This window comes from Anolis sagrei, chromosome 4, assembly GCF_037176765.1.
Source record: "Anolis sagrei isolate rAnoSag1 chromosome 4, rAnoSag1.mat, whole genome shotgun sequence".
NCBI lineage: Eukaryota > Metazoa > Chordata > Lepidosauria > Squamata > Dactyloidae > Anolis > Anolis sagrei.
Genome location: NC_090024.1, coordinates 16,801,719 through 16,816,602, shown reverse-complemented (window position 1 = coordinate 16,816,602; position 14,884 = coordinate 16,801,719). Strand labels below are relative to the sequence as shown.

The 14,884-nt window shown below is 39.9% G+C and overlaps 1 protein-coding gene across 2 annotated transcripts in view; it reads right to left on the bottom strand.

The window, feature by feature from the left end:
* ADCY8 (adenylate cyclase 8) overlaps nucleotides 1-14,884 on the bottom strand; it is a 150,171-nt gene that overhangs the window by 11,752 nt on the left and 123,535 nt on the right. For both annotated transcript variants that reach the window (XM_060775879.2, XM_060775880.2), the window contains 6 exons: nucleotides 14,633-14,834; nucleotides 13,643-13,732; nucleotides 10,787-10,959; nucleotides 8,306-8,387; nucleotides 6,576-6,734; nucleotides 3,137-3,283 (listed from right to left, as the gene is read on the bottom strand). In XM_060775879.2, coding sequence (XP_060631862.1) covers nucleotides 3,137-3,283; nucleotides 6,576-6,734; nucleotides 8,306-8,387; nucleotides 10,787-10,959; nucleotides 13,643-13,732; nucleotides 14,633-14,834 — 853 coding nt within the window. The remainder of the gene's footprint in view (nucleotides 1-3,136; nucleotides 3,284-6,575; nucleotides 6,735-8,305; nucleotides 8,388-10,786; nucleotides 10,960-13,642; nucleotides 13,733-14,632; nucleotides 14,835-14,884) is intronic.

Sequence of the window (14,884 nt, the reverse complement as noted above, 5' to 3'; positions counted from 1 at the left end):
TGGGGATATTCTGACAATTGTATTTACACTGATGGCATATGTTTCACTTTATCTCTGAATTACAGCGTTTTGGTACAGCCATTAGTAAAAATGCAAATCACAGGATAGAAATTTAGTTGCACTTTGGAGATTTTATACCCAGAGACATAGTGGGAGGGACGTGTCAGCGAGAAAACTTTGAAAAGATGAGAATCTTGCAATGTTTTTGACCTGCATTACAGCACTGTATCTGTACCAGCAGCTATTGAATTTCCATGTCTTAAACTCCATCTCTCTTATGCCCCAGACTTGTTGATCTATAAAGATTTGTACAAATCTCTGTCACCTTGAGATAAAAATCCAAACGTTGCAGGCAACATTATCCTCTTAAGAAGGCTGGTGAAATATCCAGGAGGAAAGCAATTTTCAAGACAAGGCTCCCAACTGCCAAGAGACAGCTAGAGCTGCTATTTATCCCTGCCGCTGGCATCGATAATTTGGACTGCTATCCCTGAATAAAGCTATTTACAGAAAGGCCAAGCATGGCCTTTGGAATTACATACATTTGTAGCATGATTTGTCCCTGATCTGCACCATCCCTTTGCTGAGAGTTGTAGAAGCAAATTCCATGAAAAGTGGAAAACCAAGGAGGGAAAAATCAAAATGCAGCAATTATGGATGAAATGTAACAACAAAGGAAACAAACCTCAGAATTCTATGATGCACATATACACACACTATGTCTGTTTGAGGCAAGTGTGAATGTTGCAGTTGTTGTGGTTCAGTCTGAGTCTGAGCTTTCTGAGCCTGAATTTCCTCGGGATGAGGAGGATAATGGGTTTCAGATTTCTGAACATGTTCTGGTTAGTGAGACAAATGAACCAGACAGTGTTGATTCTGAAGAAGAGATGGCATTTCTGTTCCCCAGAGAAAGGAATTTGGTTTTAGATAAAGATAGTGAAACTTTGGAGCTCCAGGTGGAGGCTCCTTCTGGGAGCTCAGGGTCTTTTGGTTCCCAGGGTGACCAGGCCCAACAGGGCACAGATAATGAGCTATCTGGCCTTGAAGATAGTGGAGACTTGATTAGATAGGACCATTTACAATTAAGAGTTCGCAGAAGCCTTGCCAACAAACATGAGGCTAGAGGTCAACATAATGCTTTCATGTTGGGAGAGCATTTAATGAGCTGATCGAAGGGCATTCTTTGTCAGTCCAATGTTGTTTTTAACCTGTTAACTTCTGTGGAATTACCTTGGCTTTTGTGGAAAGCTTCTGAGAGGGCCTTCTCAGTGGTGGCCCCCCGGCTTTGGAACGCTCTCCCCAGGGAGATTAGGCAGCCCACCTAATACTGTCCTCCTTCCATAGGGATCTGAAGACTTGGATGTTTAAACAAGCCTTTGAAAATGTTTAGCCCCAATGGCCAGCAATCAATGATATAGCACTGTACTTCATCCCATATCCTTCTTCCTTAGCTACAATTTGCTCTATCCCATTTGCACTATCTCATTCCCTTGTCTTGTTTACAGTCTGGCCATATCTTATGGTAGTTGTCACCATAGGCTAATGGGCGTTGTTCTGAGTTTTAAATTGTTGTTTTTATACACTATATGTTTTACTTTATTGTATTGTATTTTTTTTCTTTGTTTTAGGCACTTTGTGCCACATGTAAGCCACTCGAGTCCCTTTGTGGAGATGGAGGTGGGGTACAAGAATAAAGTTATTATTTATCATTAAAGCCTCACTGTTTCTTGCTTTTCTCAAACAGACAAGAGTTCTTTCTCCTACCCTGGACATTCCATATATATATATATATATATATATATATATATATATATATATCAACCTCACATGTCTAGTTTCCAACAAACCTCACAACCTCTGAGGATGCCTGCCATAGATATGGGCGAAACATCAGGAGAGAATGCTTTCGGAACATGGCCATACAACCCAGAAAACTCACAACAACCCAGTGATTCCAGCCATGAAACACTTTGACAACACAATAGCATTACTATTTGAGCAAAATATTATTAAAATGCATTTTCCCCAGCTTATCCCAGATATTAGGAACAACACTTGCCATTCACACCTAAAAGATATCAAATTCCAAAATAACCTGAAATTTTGCATTCTCGCTAACCTGAATCCCCAAATGCACTTTCTTCTTTTCAATTCTTTGAATTCTATTTTTCCTAGAGTTTTTCTTGCCTGCCTAGCAATAGAGCTATATAACAACAACAACAACAACAACAACACTTTATTTATATTCCACCCTATCTCCCTAAGGGGACTCAGAGTGGATCACAGTACACATACATGGCAAACATTCAGTGTTGTTTTGGATAGATAGGACAGAGACAGACAGAACAGAAAGGAGGTATGTTGGGTTGACTTCCAGCTTTCTGGTGCCTTGGAGGTTGTGCTTGAATCCAGCCACAGGGGGGTGCTGTCGCTCCATCCTCTATCTCAAAGAGCCATTAGAACTTTCTTCTTCCTTTTGGTCACTGGACATTTTCTGATCTTTTTCTTGATGGTGTCGTAAAATACCTCCCCAACTTGTTTTAGAAGTACCTAATGTGCTTACAGCTCAAGTTGTTTTCAAACTGCTTAGGTAAACAGTAAGCTGGGCAGTCAGGAGCTCAAATCAACCTGGGGCTTTGAACTGGCAACTTTTCGGTTGGTACATCTTATCATTGCTGGTGATTTACCAGCTGTGCTAAAGCCCAGCCCATATATGTGGCATTACCTCCAGTCTTAATTGTTTCTTCTGTTAACATAGCAGGTCGCTTATTTTATTAAAACCAAGGAAGAGGAAACTAACTAATTCCGACAAGTTTTAATATTGGAAAATCTAGCAAAGTAAGCAAAATCGATGCATTAATTAAGATATTCATTGCAAGCTCTTAGCCAATGGCAGTGAGGGATTCTTCTTGTTCTTTGTGTCATTAGGGCACTTCAGCCAATCATCACAACCCACCTCATTATCTCCACAACCTCATCCCATTTGCACATTACCATATAAATTGAAATAAAACAGTAGAAATGACCATGTGGAGGTTAAACTAATATCAGGATTGAGTGCGTGCAAAATGCCAGGCTTGTCAACTTGACTGTTTCTTAAATCCCCATTCAACCTCTCCCAGGGCTGTGAAATTACCTCGTCGAAGTCGGCAATGATCTCATTCAGGAGACGCAGGCACTCAACACCTTGATTGTTCATTTCGGTTTGGGAGTAAAAGTCAGCAAAGCCAGGGATGGAAGCAAACATGACACCGACGGCATCGTAGGATTGAGAATACAGATCCTAGGGATTCAGAGAAGAGGATGAGAAAATAAGGGGGAAAATGCAACCCCGAGTGACATAGTTTATATGTGATGAACTGCAATGACAATTGCAATTTTAAGAGCGTGGAAAACTTAGATTTTTGGATGACAGTTTCTACTGACCATGGTGTTTTGCGGGGATTCTGGAATTTTGCATCATAGACACAATCTTTGAATCTCTGCATTTTCTGCAGTTAACATTCCACATAATGTTATAGCTCCATTTTACAAGAAGAACAAAGCATATCTTTTGAACAGTGAATTAACCCTGTGAACCAGTAGTTCCTAACGTATAGTTCTCCATGTTTTTGGGACTTCAACTTCCAGAAGCTCCAGCCAGTTGGTCAGCTATCAGAAATGATGGGTGCTGAATTTTAAAAATACCTGGATGGCCAAAGACTGGGAACCACTGCTCTAAAATATAAACTACCTGTTATATCTGTAACTGAATGTATGTATTTATTTATTTACAGTATTTATATTCCTCCCTTCTCACCCCGCAGGGGACTCAGGGCAGATTACAATGTACATATACATGGCAAACATTCAATGCCATAGACACACAACATATATAGACAGACACACAGAAGCTACTTAACATTCCAGCTTTTTGATTAGGGTATTCTGGCCACAAGGGGAGCTGTCGCTTCACTGTCCATTTGTGGCACTGATGAAGTACTTCCTCATTCTTGAAACACTCCAAAACAACAAATCTTTACTAATCTATCCGAAATGTTTTGGAGGCTTCTCTTTCGTAATGCTTTGATGGGGTCCAGTTCTGAATAGTAATTCAGAGATTTGCATTAATAAATCATACAAATCTCTGATTTACAAAATTGACCTTCGAAGCTTTGCACACCCCTATAACCTATCATTCTATCTATTGCTCTATCTCTCTATCTATATCAGGCATGAGTAAACTTCAGCCCTCCAGGCATTTTGGACTTCAACTCTCACAATTGTGGAAGTTAAACTCCAAAACACCTGGAGGGCCAAGATTTGCCCATGCCTGGTCTATATCATCTTCCCATCACCATCTTTGTACTCAGTTCTATGGGTGGACCCATACAATAGGTATATATTGGTATAAGTCAAATAAATACATATGCTATACATTCCTCCCCTTGGACAATCTCTTCTGCCAGTTTCTGGTTTTGACCAGGAAACACTGCTAAAGAAACATCATCAACTTTTTCTCTCAATTCCCTGGAGAATAGTAAGATTAACATTTACTGCATTAAGATTTGAATGAGTTAGACAGCTGATTCACAGATACTTTTCTACAGATACTATGATAACTCATGAGAGCATGAAAGAAGGATTACTGGGTGAGATCACAGAGCACGCATGGGCATACTTTGGCCCTCCAAATGTTTTGGATTTTGCTGTTGTTTATTCATTCAGTCGCTTCTGACTTTTGGTGACCTTGTGGACCAGCGCACGCCAGAGCTCCCTGTCAGCCATCACCATCCCCAGCTCCTTCAGAGTGAATCCAGTCACTTCAAGGATACTATCCATCCATCTTGCCCTTGGTCGTTCCCTCTTCCTTTTTCCTTCCATTTTCCCCAGCATCATTGTCTTCTCTAAGCTCTCCTGTCTTCTCATGATGTGGCCAAAGTACTTCATCTTTGCCTCTAATATCCTTCCGTCTAATGAGCAGTCGGGCTTTATTTCCTGGAGTATGGGCTGGTTGGATCTTCTTGCAGTCCAAGGCACTCTCAGAATTTCCCTCCAACACCACAGTTCAAAAGCATCTATCTTCCTTCGCTCAGTCTTCCTTATGGTCCAGCTCTCCCATCCATAGGTTAATACAGAGAATACCACTGCTTTAACTATGCAGATCTTGGTTGCCAGTGTGATGTCTCTACTCTTCACTATTTTATCGAGATTGGTCATTGATCTCCTCCCAAGAAGTAAATGTCTTCTGATTTCTTGGCTGCAGTTTGATTTCTTCTGATTTCTTCTTCTGCTTTTGATTTCCTGGCTGCAGTTTTGGACTTTAATAATAATAATAATAATAATAATAATAATAATAATACTTTATTTATACCCCGCTACCATCTCCCCAAGCGACTCGGTGCAGCTTACATGAGGCCAAGCCCACAGTACATCAATAACAAAAACAATCAATACAATACAACTAATATAAATCACATAAACAATAAACAATAAACCATAACACACAAGCATTTAAAAACCTATGGCCGGGCCAAATGTAATAGTTTAAAATTTTAAAAATAACACTGGGCATGAATGAGGTAGGATATAACTGGTATAGGTTTTTAAAAGAGAAATGAGGGAATGCAGTCAAATCAGTGGTATAGTGCATTTTGAGGGCATATTGCAGAGAGTTTTCCTTATTCTGGAAAGACACACTGGAACAACCACATTTTCAGGCTCCTCCTAAAGACTGCCAGAGTTGCGGCATGTCTGATGTCCTTGGGAAGTGAGTTCCAGAGTCGAGGGGCCACCACTAAGAAGGCCCTCTCCCTCGTCACCACCAATCGCGCCTGCGAAGGAGGTGGGAGCGCGAGCAGGGTCTCTCCAGATGATCGAAGAGATTGTGTGGGTTCGTACACAGAAATGCGGTCACACAGGTAGGCCCATCCCAAACCGTTCAGGGCTTTGTAGGTAAGAGCCTGCACCTTGAATTGGGACCATAAAATGAATGGCAGCCAGTGGAGCTCCTTAAACAGGAGGGTTGACCGCTCTCTGTAAGTTGTACCAGTTAGTAACCTGGCTGCCGCCCGTTACACCAATTGAAATTTTCAGGCCGTTTTCAAGGGCAGCCCCACGTAGAGTGCATTACAGTAATCCAATCTGGAGGTGACTAAGTCATGGACCACCCTGGCCAGATCCGACTTTAACTCTCATAATTCCTAACAGCCGGAATTATTAACTCTCATAATTCCTAACAGCTGCTAGGCTGTTAGGAATTGTGGAAGTTGAAGTCCAAAACACCTGGAGGGCCAGTTTGCCCATGCTTGTCATAGAGAGTATCTGAGAATTGCAATTGTAAATGGCAAACTAGGCACAAGATGTTACCTGCAACTAGAACAGAATCATAAAGCATTGGCTCAAAGTGACCAAAAAATTATCAACACCTTGGTACTCTTGTGCCCAAGGAGGATTTCCCAACTGCTATCCTTTCATGAGTCAAAAGCATTGCAAGCAAGTGAGGAAAGCCATAAGAGAAGCTGTGGCCATTCAAGAGGATTCCTTTCTTAGGAAATAGCCATTCATAGATCAAATCAGAAGCAAGCATTACATACTTCATTGTCTCGGTCTTTCTCCAAGAAGTGGCGGGCAACATGACTTGGGAGGATATTGCGTAGCATGTTCTCATTGTGTTCTCTTAATTCCTTCATTTCATTGATCTCTTCTTTGGCCTGGCCGCGCCATAGGAAGTCTAGCCTTGCTGTGTATTCAAGCTGCAGGGAAGATGAGAGAAGAGCAGGGCAGAGGGGAAAAATAATTGATATCAATTCGGTTACAAGTTAGATTTCGTATTTCTTTGTGTGAATTAAAATAAAAACAAACAAACCACAAACCCATCTATCGAATGAATTATACGGCATTTTCTTAGAAGAGTGAGAAATCCAATATACTGATGGTTAACCTGAGTCTGGGTTCATGTATACATTTTGTATTTTGTGACCTAAATAAGAACTGCATTGTACTCCCAGTGGGAACAACCACTGGGATTGCTTTTAAAAAAAATCAAACTACATCTTGCATGCCATCAAATGATTATATCACAACATCCCATGCCAGTCTTGAAATGCATAGCTCTTTAAACAAGATTATTTGTTATTTTTTCTGCATGGAACAAATCATCATTGGAGGCTTAAGAGTTGGGTTTTGTTTTAATGCAGCTTTCACGTGCCTCTGAAAACCACAATACAATCATATTATTCAAAGAGATTATTCTATCAGGTTCAGAGGCTGCTTTTTTCACATTACATAAAAAGTCTTTATCCTAAAAAGTACTTGATATTTAACAATAAAAAGAGAGTTAATTGAGCTTATTGTTTTTAATGATTTGAGGCTTAACAGACCTCATTCTGCAAACAGACTGGCAACACAAGAGGTGCATCTAGAGACCTTTTATTATGCATTAATAATCTTATTTATTTTAGACTTTCCCAAGACAAATTCAGTTCAAAGGCTTCCTTTTAAGTATTACAGTTGTGCAATTACCCCAAACAAAATTTATTTGGTGCCATAATAAATTGATAGCAGATTGCATCTTTTATATTTCCTTGCTCCTATAAAGTTCAGACTAGAATCCAGAGCAGATTCATAAGACTCACAAACTGCTCTCAATGTATTCCGCTAAGAGTAATTTTTTCTCCTGTGAGAACAATCGGAATTCATTCATATCAGAAGGGCTAATTACCCTGAAGGCTGCCAAAGAATATATATCAGAGGAATGCAATGACAAAACTCCTCTGAATATTCCTTGCCTCAGGAACCAGGGTCCCCTGGGAGCCCAGTGGGTTAAACAGCTGTGCTGCTGAACTTGCTGACTGAAAGGTTGGTGGTTCAAATCTGGGAAGTGGGGTGAGCTCCTCCTGTTAGCCCCAGCTTCTGCCAACCTAGCCGTTCGAAAACATGCAATAGGTACCGCTTCTGGTGGAAGGTAATGGTGCTCCATGCAGTCATGCTGGCTACATCACCTTGGAGGTGCCTACAGACAATGCCGGCTCTTCGGCTTAGAAATGGAGATGAGCACCACCCTCAGAGTTGGACATGACTAGACTTAATGTCAGGGGAAACCTTTACCTTTACATAAGAAACCCTGTGAAATTACTAGTGTTGCCATCAATCAATAGGCACATACACACACAAAGGAAGAGCAAAATGCAGACAGCCATAATGTTAGCTTGGCAAATAACAGACAAACTTTTCAGTTAACAGTTGAAGATGTAATTGTAGGTATTTCCAGCTTTTAGTGAGAACATGGAATAAAATATGAATGCAACTTAAAGGTTTGCTTTACCTGCTGGCCATGATAAAAGACAGCTAGCAAAAACATGCCCATAAGGAGCAGAGAGGCCTCCTTAGTCCCCAGGAAGTCTGTGCTGGAAAGAGAAAAGGTAGAGGGAAAAATTGGAAGAAAACACTGGTATGAATAACCATTGATTTTTGATCTGTTTATGGAAATTGATGAATTGGCAGAGTATTTTTTTTTTGTATTCATAATAAATAAATAATGCCAAATGTTTATTGGCCAGAATTCAGATTGGGAAATCCACACACATAAATGTCCTTATATGTGCTGCCATGCAAGGCTGGTATTCCCATCTTCTCAATGGAGCACCCAAAGTCCTCATCTTGACATACTTTAAAGCCTCAAAGCTACCTCATAAAGGCATGCCATGCTTTAAAATGAACAGGCATGATTAGAGAAACATCTGGCGATCCTCCTCTCCAAAAGCCGGAACAAGGATCACAGAAGCGCTGGGACATCTACAGGATCCTAGAGGATCTCTTCAATGTTGTCACTATTGTCCAGCAATTGGTGTGGGAATGTGAGTGTGTGTAGTCAAACCTTCTCTGATCCTATCTGCTTACACTGAAGCATGACTTTATATGCCTGCCTTGTGGCACAGGATTTAAGGGAGATTATATCTTTCTTGACTATTGATTGTGCAGGTTGCTGCTATTGGGGAGTGACAGTCCAAAAGCGTATGAATGGCAATGTTTGCAGTAATAACGTGTATCAATTATAATATTAATTTCTTTGCTACTGGGTAAGTTTGCAGGAGCAAACAGGGCAAAATTTAGCATTTCAAAGGAGCAAGGGGATTGTTTAGGGAGTGTTGGAAGGGGCTCTGTTAATATACCATCCAGTATTGTCACACTACTAAACTGCTGCAGAGAGTTCAACTGTGCAGAGAAAGGGAAACTATTTCTCATAGTGAAACTATGTACTTTGGATAAAGACAGTCGTTCTTCTGCATTATTTGGATGATATTTCCCCTTCTTGGGAAGAGAGGAGATCTTGGGAAGAGAGGAGAGGAGATTTTCGCACTTTTGCACCTGATGCCTGAAGCATACCCATATGTCTTTGCTTAAGCCAAGACAACAATGGACAGAAAACCACATTTAGAGAAAGATTGACACATCAAACCAGCCATGGTATTGCTTTCCTCTCTGGGGCACCACAGTGATGCTGCCCTCTTTCATTTCTGTTGCATCCATTTCCAGATGAAAAGACATTTGCAGCTCCACTAGGGAATTATCTTGTCTCTGTATGTGATGATTCAGGGAGAATTCTCTCTTTCAAGGGTATTCCTATTTTTGTTATTTGAAGCTGTTGTATAAGGGTCTGTTTAGAAACCCTTGCTGGAATGACAATGTATATCATGGATTGCACTACCACCAAGTAGCACTGCGTTTATGTATGTGAGACAATGTACTCCAAGATTGACATTTTACCTATCAATATTTGTTTGGGCTGCGGTGATGCAATGGGTCAAACTGCTAAGCTGTAGAACTTGCTGACCGGAAGCTCAGTGGTTCAAACCCATGGACAGGATGAGCTTCTTTTGAAAGCCCCAGCTTCTGCCAACCTAGCAGTTTGAAAACATGCAAATGTGAATAGGCCAATAGGTATTGCTTTGGTGGGAAGGCAATGGCACTGCATGCAGTCATGCTGGTCACATGTCCTGGGAGGTGTCTATGGACAATGCCGGCTCCTCGGCTTAGAAATGGAGATGAGCACCACTCCCTAGAATTGGACTCAACTTGAAGTCAAGGGGAAACTTCACCTATTTGTTTGTTTGGTTGGTTGTATGCTGCAAGTCGCTTCTGGTGTGAGAGAATCAGCTGTCTACAAAGACCTTGCTCAGTGGACTCTCTCCTGGGCACACAGAAGACTGGGTGACTTGGAAGGCAATGAACAGGCTGTGTTCTGGCACCACAAGATGCAGAGCTAACCTTAAGAAATGGGGCTACAAAGTGGCGTCCACGTCATGCAAGTGAAGAGAAGAGCAAACAACTGACCACCTGTTACAACGCAGTCTGAGCCCTGCCACATGCACAATGGAGATCCTTCTCACAGTGACACCAGAGGCACTCCAAATGGCCAGCCTCTGGTCAAAGGACATTTAGTATAATGCCAAGTTTTTAACTTTGTTTGTGTTTTTAAATACATTATAACTGTACCCTCAATTTTCTTCTGACATAATAAATAAAAATCAATTTGTTTCCTTCTTATATTTCTATGCTGCCCAAAATCAACAATTGTCTGGATAGTTTAGAAAATAAAGTCAAAATCATGACATATTGAACAAAACTGGGCAGCTTCCTGGGGTCAGAAGGTTCCTTCTACTTCTTCAAATGCTGCATCTCTATCACACCAGCCATTTTCGATCCTCTGCTCTCTCCCACCACAGAAAATAAAAATAGATTGTAGGGCCTAAAATGGATTTCTAAAAACAACTCTCTAATATTTGGTTGGAATTAAGACACTTACTCTCCATTATGATTGATGTCATCATAACGTAGAAAGAGGGAAGCATAAATGGTCTCAGTTAGGAAGCTGTAGATTGCAATCATGATGAGCAGCACCGCCAGCTTGAGGACAGAATTCAGGCGGAGGAACACAGCACAGGTCACCATTGCCAGAATTCCAGTGAAGACAAAATACTTAATTGAAGAAGATTGAGACAAGAAATCAATTCAGTAATCAGGACTGGCTCAGATCTAATGACTCAGTGTTTTCTCTTTGTCTGTTTTCATCTCACTAGGCATTGAAAAGGGGTTTTTTTTAGACCATAAACTCTCAGAATCTGGGGATTCTGGTGACCCCGAAAATAACTGTTAAGAACTTTGCACTTTTGTGGTTCTACAGTTTACTGTTCATCTCGTCAATGCTCTCCCATATTTTTTCTAAGTATTTCATGGCAGAATATATATCTCATGCCCAACCTTTATTGTCACAAAAGCCCCATGAGGCAGGTTAGACTGAAAGACACTGATGGTCCCAAAACTGTGATTGAGTCACTGTATGTTTTATACAAACCTATCTTGCACCAGCTGTCAGTATTAACATCAAAAAGAATGTGTTATTCCTTCTAGCTCCACCTTTTTGACCCAGGATGACAATGACAAGTATATTTGCATGTGTCATTTATGGATGACAGGAAAGCAGGCTTTGAAGATTTAGACCCCATCGTACTAAATATTATGTTCTAAATCAGAGTTTTCCAAACATTTCATGTCGTTGACACACCATTTTTATACATGCATCATTTTGCAACACAGGAATTCAGCTTTACTAGTAAATTGGAAGTTAAACCAATCCCTTATAAGAGATATGGGTACATACATAAATTCTAATAACAAAATGTATGGGGACAAAACATATCACGTGAAAATCTTTCATTTATATATGTTTTAAATATATGATTTGTTTATCTTGCAAAAACTCAGCAGTTTCTCATTATATTTGTGCAATGTACCTGCAGCCAACACACTTTTTTGTCATGTCAGGAGTGACTTGAGAAACTGCAAGTTGCTTCTGGTGTGAGAAGCAATTGGTCATCTGCAAGAATGCTGCCCAGGGGATGCCTAGGTGTTGTGATGTTTTATCATCCTTGTGGGAGGCTTCTCTCATGTCCCCACATGAGGAGCTGGAGCTGATAGAGGGAGCTCATCCGTGCTCTCCCCAGATTCGAACCTGCAACCTGTCGGTCTTCAGTCCTGCCAGCATAGGGGTTTAACCCACTGTGCCTCCGGGTTCTCCTTGCCAACAGACTAATGTCTTGGAACACAGTTTGGAAAACTCTGGTCTAAAGCAAACTGTTCATTCCAACTAGAATAGAATAACTAAATAAATGGGAACTTGTTAAGTCAACATTCATGTAAGTTTCAGTGATTAAGTGGGTTTATTCTAGTTTGGGCTAACAGGCTAAGACACTCAATGGTCTAATGAGATATGTTTTTCCTTATAGGACAACATGACTGTAGTTGAAGTTGCCAAACAAAGTCATCTCAAGAAATGCTTCCATAATAGGAAAATAATTGTTCAACAATAAATAATCTTATCTTCATCAACCCTTCATCAGTATCACTTCATTGTATCCATAGAATATCTTTGGTGTGAACAAGATGGTGCTGATGTCATGATAAAATATGCTGTATAGTTTGAGATTGTATGAAAGTCATACGAATGTGGCCTAACTGGGCCAAAGATACCATTCTAAGGAATGAGGCCTGGAAAACTACAAGAGAGAGATGAAGAACTCATGGACTGTAATTAAAAAATGCTAATTAGACCTGTGACAAATGATTAACTCTTGTCATTGCTGACTTGATGAACTCTTGGTGGAAAATCAACTTGTTTACATTGCCAAAGTAAGTAAGGAAGTCAACACTATGGCTCATCATAAAAATGTTTACAAGGTTCCTTGATAAGGAAAACCAATTAAACAAAATCAACACCTGTCCAGGAATTGACAGAATCTGTCAGTAATTTACAACTTTCAGAACCACATCAACAGTAAATACTACATAAAAGGACCCTCCTCTCTCAGAAAGAGTGTGTTAGACCAACAGAACACCATTTCTGAACAAGCCGGTCTGAGTCCCTCTATGGAGGTGAGAAGATCGGGATATAAAAGTTTTAAATAAATTTAAATAAATAATGAATAGCCACCTCCTCTCAATAAGCTGATCAACTTCACCAAGAAGAATGGTAAGAATGCTTGATGACTGCTTGATGAATGAATGATTGAATGTTAGAGTATATGTGTAAATGTTGATGCAATATTCCCCTTTGTCTATGTAACCAATATAATTATAAAACCCAGTACTGGAGTCTGTGTCTACTTCTTTCTCTGAAAGTGCCTAATGCAGCCTGTCTCACTGAAAGCGGAATAAAAGAAGCTATTTAATGTTTTTAAAAGTGCATATGACACTGATTACAACATACCATAAAATGCTCCCTCCTCCATACATTTCTGTAACCACATCCCTATGGAACTATTATACAACTGGCAAGAATATAACTCAGTGGTGTCTGGACATAAACAATACCAAATAAGTAGAATGGAAGTGAAGTTTTAGTGCAATGAGCAAACTAAATAAATTGGAAAGTTTGAAATGGAAACAAACCAACTCAATTCATAATCAGATGCTATTTTTTCTACAGGAGCTACGTGGGGCTCTATTTGTATGGGAGAATACCAAACTGTCACCCCTGATTTCAATATTGGAGGTCAGCTTTGGCAAAGGCAATCCCTATTACACAGATAGACCATTATGGTGATTTCAATCACCATATCAAACACAAGAAGTTGTATTTCTAACATGACATACTCATAATTACCTCGGGGTAGGAGCAAATGTCTGAAAGATATACAGAAGAGTTGAAAGTCTGATTCTTAAGGGGTGCTTGATTGTGAAAATCACACCATAGCTGAAGAAAAAGAAGGGGGAGAAGATATTAGGAGTAAAACTTAGATTGTGTTGTCAAAGGTTTTCATGGCTGGAATTGCTAGGTTGCTGTGAGTTTTCTGGACTATATGGACATGTTCCAAAGCATTTCCTCCTTCTGGAACATGACTATACAGTTCAGAAAACTCACAGCAACACAAAACTTCATTAGGTAAAGGGTGAGGAATAGGAAGTATTTGTTTATTATATTTATATCTTTCCCCTTTTTTCAAAGGTGGCATATAAGGTTTCATCCTCACAAAAGTTCTGTGAAGACATTGGGCAGAAGGACTGTGATTGACTTAAGATCACACATTGAACTTCATGGATGTGTTGGTACTTAAACCAAACCACCTCAGTCCAAATTCAACAAGCTTGAGTAATTTGTCTGCTGGTCTCAAAGCTCTGAATGAATGACCCATGAGGACAACAGATATATTATCACAGGAGTAATGTTTGATATAGCCCTCTCAATAAACAGTGATGTAAACAATATCAAAATATATTTCTCAAAGAGGATGTTAAAACATTTGTATCATTCTTTCTGAGAACGTATTTTGATATATTGTGGCATGCCATGGCCAAATACTGAAAGATTTTTCATAATTTGGAATTTAGTTTGAAGGAGAGATGTCATTTTGTGCAAAACACTAATTTTCTGGGGGGAAAATTGTGCAGAAAAAGATGCATTTCTTACAAACTATGCTATTCTTTCAAACTATGCCACTTCTTATAAACTATGCTATGTGGGGGAAACCTCTGTGACTTAATACAATTCTTTATGATTCACAAACACTTTTCTTTCTCTCTCCTCCCACCCTTTTGCCTATACCAGTTTTACTCATATCGCTTAAGCCTTTCCCTAGTCTCCTTGAGTACTTACAATATTGATGACAGCTCCCAGAAAATTAATCATAATTGAGGCAAAGATGATAACATTTCGGGCCAAGTAGGTCTCATTAATCCAGCAGCAAGTTTTCCGGAGGACAAGAGGCAAACATTTGTAATCCTCTGCTGTGGTTATCAATAGAAGAGCTGAATGCAGCATAATCAGGATTGAAAACTGTACAACCATTGGTATCATCCTGAAGAAGAAAGAAAGAGATGCCCTTCAGAAGTATGTGGAAAACAGATT